Consider the following 7069-nt stretch of genomic DNA (forward strand, 5'->3'; position numbering starts at 1 on the left):
ATGCGGAGATGAATTTCACCAGTGTGTGATGATGACTTTTATCACATATCAAGAAAATTATTTAAAAATATGAAAAAGTTGCAAAGTATGGCTTTAAATAACAGCGGGACAAAGCCAATAACCCATTTCAAGCCTAAAATAGCAAATAATGACTTTTAAGTCTGTTTTTTTATTTATTAAAATATTAAAGATGTCCAGATTATTGCTTTAATCTGATGGCACCATCTAGTGGCTGACAAGTGTATCACACCAAGACATTTTACACTTTCCTTATTTTCAGCTGAAAGCAAAACCTCTCGTTCTTGACCGCGCTCCTCAAGTTGACAAAACCGAACAACTTGTTTTACAGGTATTATGTTCATTTTATGTTGTGTTTTTAAGTATTTATATTTTAAAGACTTATCCATAGGAAACGTTGCCAACCTGCATCAACTAAGGTACGTCCTTAAACACTCGAGCACGCTCTGTGATTGACGTCTTTATGTAAGCGCTAGTCTAAAGCGTGTTTTAAGCTTCACGTATATAAGTTCCATGTGGAAATGAGACACGCGTCGGAACTTGCAGCGTTTACGGTTCCTTCCTACCTTCTGCGGCTTGTCTCCGCTGTGAGCCAATATTCTCCCAGACTGTAGGGGGCGGCATGGGGCTCTACGGCATGCATCCATCACTACACCATAGAAGTAGAAATCACTGTTGTTTGCAACATTTTTTCACTGCATCCTCCTCTTTTCCGACTGTGACCGAAATTATTAACAATATTTTGATCATGGTGATCTTTATGGGCCGAATCATAAAGATGTCTGTACTTATGAATCTCCTCCACTACGAGCACTTGCCAGTCCGCCATGTGTTTCTGTGCAGGACCGTCCGCATGGTTAGAAAATTTCCTAGGTGCACAGTCCGGAGCCTTTGGGCCGTGCGGAGGGGCGTGGTTGCTAAAATTACATAATTTGGTTGTGCGGACCTCGCGGACGCATCAAGCATGAACCAGCTTTACTGCTTTTGGTTAGTGCTGACCGGCGCTCAGTTTATTTGGAGCTCTATGGGACGGGGGGTGGGCTTAGCTAAAATATAAGATGTGTTGCCTACATGATATCACAGCACACATTAAGACAATCACTTTTGTGGATTGCTGAAAAATCATACACGATTCCTGAAAGGGCAAAACTCTGGACAGCAACTTTAATCGTCTAAAGTTAAAGCCCCAGTGTGTAAAAACATTTGACTCATTAGCGCCACACAGTTCAGGGATGGTATTGCAGCTACAATAGCCCACACACTTCAAAAAGGCAACGTGAAAACACCACACACCAGCTTTCAACCTTCTGCGTGTTTTTTCACAGGTTCTGCTGCTTCCTACAGTCGGCGTCTCTCACACCAAAGCTGCAGCGTCACTCGCCTCCCCGATTCCAGAGCCGTGCACGCACCGCTTTCAGTCCAGTATCACCAGATTTAATGGAGGCTTAGTTTTAATCTGTAGTCTCTGTTGTAAAATATTTACATTAGTAAATTAAAATGGATACATGACTATCAAAAAGCAGAAGATTATCAATATTACATGATCTCACATGACGTGTTTTTTTTTTCTTTTTTTTTTCTTTTAATAGTTTGTTCAACTGAGGTGTGTGACAATTAAATAATAATGAAACAAAGATTATAACACATTTAACTGGTTAGTTAGCATTATTTTATAGTTTCAGTCTACAGGATGCTTTGTGGGTGCAGCGTTTCAAATCTGAGCTTCAGTTCTTCTATAAATAATAATAATGTTTCATCAGTTATGCTCAACAATGCACCTTTTACTTGTATGCTGTTAAAAATGAATGTCTTCTCGTTTAAAATGAGGTATAAAGGCCTTCTCACAGAGGCTAAGCTAGGATTCTGGTTATAAGGTTTTCACCTTCAACAGGTTTAAGAAGCTGGGAAAACAAGTTCTCCACTCTTTGATGGCTGGTTTGTGTTGGTGTAGATTCTCCATCATCCAGGACGTAGAGATCCTAAAAGTTCAGTGGGTTGCTGTTTGAAATACGTTAATCATCGGTTCCTAGTGGTAGAGTGTCCGCCCTGAGACTGGGACATCAGGGTTCGATTCCTGGTCGGGTCATACCAAAGACTTTGAAAAAATGGGACCCAATGCCTCCCTGCTTGACACTCAGCATTACGGGGTTGGATTGGGGGGTTAAACCACCAAATGGTTCCCGAGCGCGGCTGTGTCTGCAGCTCACCGCTCCCCCAGGGGATGGGTCAAATGCGGAGAACAAATTTTGCACACACACCTGTGTGTGTGTGTGACAACTAATGGGACTTTCACTTTAACTTTCTTAGAATGTCTAAATAATGAGAAGTGAATCGTCTTTTAACAGTGAAAAGGGAAGTCCGCTCATCTCTTAGAAACAAAAAAAATCATGACGTTTGTGGTAAAACATGTTTTCATTCTACTAAACTCCATAAAGAGCTGAATATTCCTCCAGCTTCCTGTTTCAGGCTCCGAGTGGCAGGTGGACACACGATAAAACGCGCTCCGCCTGTCTGAGACTCAAGCAGCTGCTTGTGAAGAAAAAAATATTTTATCTTCATGATCATCGCGAGTGTGTGGGTTGCATTGTAATGCTGCAGCATATCCAGTGTTTAGCTTTAATATCACCTACTGCTCCGTCCTCTCCCATTGTTCACACACACACACACACACACACACACACACACACACACACACACACACACACACACACACACACACACACACACACACACACACACACACACACACACACACACACACACACACAGTCTCTGCATGGCTCCTCCTGTCCCTCAAACAGCACACACACTCTTTCCACATCCCGACCTTGACTCGTTTTGATTTCCGATTACTATGCAAACACGCTTATCATGAGATCCTGAGTAAAGGGACGAACAGTTGGCCCTACTCTGGAAAAACGACAGCGCTTTATTCAGGACAGAGATTAAAAGCTGCCTTTCTGCTCCTCCTGAGACTGAATGGCACTGATGATTTCTCACAATAATTTATGGCGTTTCCTCAGAGCCGTTGCCGTGACAAGATTAAAGGCGGATGTGTTTATTTCAGGAATGTGTTTTTCCTGTCCCTACCAGTGAAATATTCCTGTGTTTGTACCTGCAGTCTCACGCTGTGAATGTAAAGACGTGCATTCACGTGGAAGAACGGGTTTCCCCTGAAGGAACAAAATTGTGACATTCAGTCCTTTTTACTGAGAAAACCCAGATTAAATTAGTCTCTGTGAAGACTGCTTGGGCATAAACAGAACGATATTTTATATATTTTCAGGTCTACTCTTAAAAAAAGTGTGTTTTTTTTATGTCCTCAGATGCTGCAGGAGGTTGTAGTGAAAACACTTAAGCAGCATGAGATCACTGCTGAGCACGAGTGCTTTGACGCCTGCAGCAAAAGACTATTTGATATCTCCAAGTTCTACCTGAAGGTTGGTCCTTTCTCCCTTCACTGTTTTTATTTGTGTCCAAGACGGTTTTTGTTTGTGTTAAAAAATAATAATGATTAGAAAATCTTGACTCTTGTTCTCTATTTTTATTTTGAAAAGGACATGTTTAAAAAAAAAAATTTTTTTACTTCATGTTTTGTGAATGATTTTATTAGGTATGCGCGATATATCAGCATCAGTATCGGCAGATGTTAGTCATGTTTTTTACCATATCGGTCCGATGAATAAAACCGGGCAGATATTAACCACAGATATTTTTTTTAATCTCTCCTCCATTTGTTTATCTGTTTCAGAGGGCCGGGGGGGGGGGGGATTTAGTCATGTGACAGTGATCGTAATCCTCTCGAGCAGGATTGTGTGTGTCGTGTGTGTACATAATGTAAATTCAGCTTTAATCATTTTCATTTGATACAAAATCAGCAGATTTTAGAAGCATTAATGTCAGCATATCGGTATTGGCATATCGTTTATCGTCCATATGAGTGATATTAATCAGTATTGGCCCAAAAATGTCATATCGACGCATCACTAGATTTTATGATACAAGATTTTATGATAACCCCGACAGGAGTTGTTAAAATGTGAAGGAGGGGGTAACGTAAGAAACATGATAGTGGGTTTAAAATGGGTTTAATTGTCATAAAAATGTTGTAAAAACAAGCAAACAGATGGAGGGCGTAATAAAAATAATGCCAAATGAAAACATAACAGAAAGGTTAACATTAAGAGACCATTTACCAACATTAAAACACCTGGTTAAAACTTTGTTAAAAGTTCGACCAAAACGGAAGGTGTTTAAAACCAAAGTCAATAAAATTGTATCAGACAAAGTTAACCTTTAACAAAGAGGTAAATACCCTCACCAAGACTGTTAAAACCAGTCTGCCAAGATCCCTGGGAATCGTCTCCGGGTTTTACCATTTCTTTAGTAAAAACTCAAACTTAGAGTTAAAAGTCATCAAATGGAAGGGGTTTAAAAGAGAACGAAGCCTGGAGGACAGCAGAACCCCTGCACTGCTGGATGGCACAGCCTTTTCTCCCAGGTGTGGGTCATCACAGGGATTCAGGTCAGCTGTGCTCATCAGCAGCCTGGAGGAGGAGGGGCGGTGTCTGGCTGATCACTGGGGCTGGCTGATCCTGGCTCCTGCATCACTAGAGGCCAGGCTGGTGGCCATAACAGTGTAGATGGAATTCTATTCCAAATGACTGTAGTTAGAACAAGCTTGATTCTGGTTTGGAGCGTGGATTTTTGGTTCCTCTGCAGCTCCGATCTGCTGATACATATTTAGATGGATTTCGCTGAGCTATAATTAACTCAGTACTTTTTCTGATTAACTTGAACATTATGAATCTGGAAGTGATCATTTTCACATGGAAGATTTGTTATTGTAAGCGTGAGTTAGTATTTTGCGACGGTGTGTTGAACAGAAAGGTAATTTTTCTCTTGCAGCTTGGTCATGATGCATTCATATAAAACAATCTGATTTAATGTTTCACCCCCACTTTTCGCCTCATTCGCATAATGTCTGCAAAGTTTACTATGCTGCTAACAGTCACCGGTAAAGCCAGTGACTAGAAGTTACGGACCAACCCTCCATGACGTGTCTAACCAATTCTCTGTATACGAGTCCTTAAGCATGAAATTAAACCAACAGTTGATTGTTGTTTAGGCTCTATTAACATGGAGTTTGGTGTTTATGTACATAATACCAGAACATAACATTTTTGGTTATTAATGCAGAATAACTGTTCCCTTTGAATTACTTCTTTAAAAGCCACATATGGCTTTGATCTAATTAGTGTGTGTGTGTGTGTGTGTGTGTGTGTGTGTGTGTTAATCAGCAACAAAACATTTACTTTCAGTTAACAAACTATTATGAATGGCTTACTATGATAAAACTCTTAATTTATGGCCTGTTAATATTGTTACATCATTGGTAATAAGCACCTAATAATAGCGTAGTAATGACTAATTCAGACTTAGTCCACTAATATGCATATTAATTGGCAGCTAATTACTGGTTAATTTGTGTTCCCTAAAGTGTTACCAGAGTTTTTAAAAGATATCTGGAAAAATAAAATTGAACTAACATAATGGTAAAGTAATGTCCAGCCTGGATGATGTTTTTGCAACTTTTCCTTTTTTCATGTTTATTCTTTAACCTTTTAGTTGTTTTATCCTGTAAGGTAACAACCAGCTACAGCGGATCCAGTCCAGCATCGTTTTCACCATCAACTAGAGTTTAAAGCACCCAAATATTACAACGTCTCATTATTTCAACTCAAATTTGTATCAGATTGTCCAAAAAGGACGTGACACACACACCTGTAAGTGGTGACTCCTGTTGGTTTGTTGTCCACAGACCAGTCACCCGTTGTCTCCGACTTGCTGTTGACTTGTTTGGGTTTGATGATTAAATGAGCTCAGGTTGTTTTTGTGTTGGATTCCAGGATCTGAAGACATCTCGAGGTCTTCATGATGAGATGAAGAAGGCGGCCAGCAGCAACGTTAAACAGGTACAACCGCCACGCCGCTCTGCTCTTTTAAAACAGACGCTTTCACACTAAAGCCTTCTGTTGTAGGTGATCGACTGGGTGCTGGAGAAGAGCTCAAAGAGCGGAAGATGATGAAGAGGAGGTTTTGCCTAAAGGGGCAGCTGATTTTATATTTTAATGTTTATAAGACCGTTTGATGTTTTTACCATTTCTGATGAGTTTTAATTAGATTTTCTTTACTAGAATTGGTTTACCGCCAGTTAAAACGTTTGGTTTTGTGCTTTTCCACGCTGACATGCACACGTAAACACAATAAACCACACAGTAGATGCTGCTGTGGGTTCAGGCTCCTGAGAGTCCTCTCAGGATCAGATTCCTTCTTCAGGCTGCCGAGTTCTTTTCTTTTTATTCATAGATTTTATGTGTAATTTTAAACCTTTTCACATCTAAAGACGTAGTTTTGTGCCTTTGTGTTGTACATATTTTGTCTTTGTGTTTTTAATGTGATCTTTGTACCACAATAAACAGTCTGGATCGTATTTTATGTTTGGGTAGCTCAGTGTGTGGAGGGTTGTGTGGGAACGGCTGCAGGAGGAAGAAAAGCAGCTTGTGTGTTCTAGAGTACAGTTCACGGCCTAATCTGGATGGCAGCAGATGCAAACGAAGCCCCGGCAGAACGGCGGTGATTCTAGCCGACCGTCAGATTTATCGGGTTTCTCTTGGTTGGGATGAATGACGCTGTTTAACATCTGGCTCTGGATTTCCTGCTTAGGAGTCGGCCACAAACATTCTGGATAGTTTACCTGTTTTCTGTAAAAGAACAAATGAGGTTTAATCAATCAAACTCATGCGATGCCAAATGTGTCGTTACATTTTCATGCTTAAGGACTTGTATGCAGAGAATTAGTTACTTTCTCTTTTTTACATTCGTCTTCGTCTTCCTCCGCTTATCCGGGTCCGGGTCGCGGGGGCAGCAACCAAACTAGGGAGCTCCAGGCCGTCCTCTCCCCGGCCTTGTCCACCAGCTCCTCCGGCAGGACCCCAAGGCGTTCCCGGACCAGATTGGAGATGTAACCTCTCCAACGTGTCCTGGGTCG

At 41.0% G+C, this 7069-nt stretch overlaps 1 protein-coding gene across 1 annotated transcript in view; it reads left to right on the top strand.

The window, feature by feature from the left end:
* The window catches only part of mtbp (MDM2 binding protein), a 54675-nt gene extending 48164 nt beyond the window's left edge, over positions 1–6511 (top strand). The window contains exons 21-23 of the mRNA XM_015949073.3: positions 3345–3458; positions 5928–5993; positions 6060–6511. Of these exons, the coding sequence (XP_015804559.3) occupies positions 3345–3458; positions 5928–5993; positions 6060–6104 (225 nt within the window). The 3' untranslated portion in view covers positions 6105–6511. The remainder of the gene's footprint in view (positions 1–3344; positions 3459–5927; positions 5994–6059) is intronic.
* Positions 6512–7069: the final 558 nt, after the last annotated feature.

This window comes from Nothobranchius furzeri, chromosome 5, assembly GCF_043380555.1.
Source record: "Nothobranchius furzeri strain GRZ-AD chromosome 5, NfurGRZ-RIMD1, whole genome shotgun sequence".
Lineage (NCBI taxonomy): Eukaryota > Metazoa > Chordata > Actinopteri > Cyprinodontiformes > Nothobranchiidae > Nothobranchius > Nothobranchius furzeri.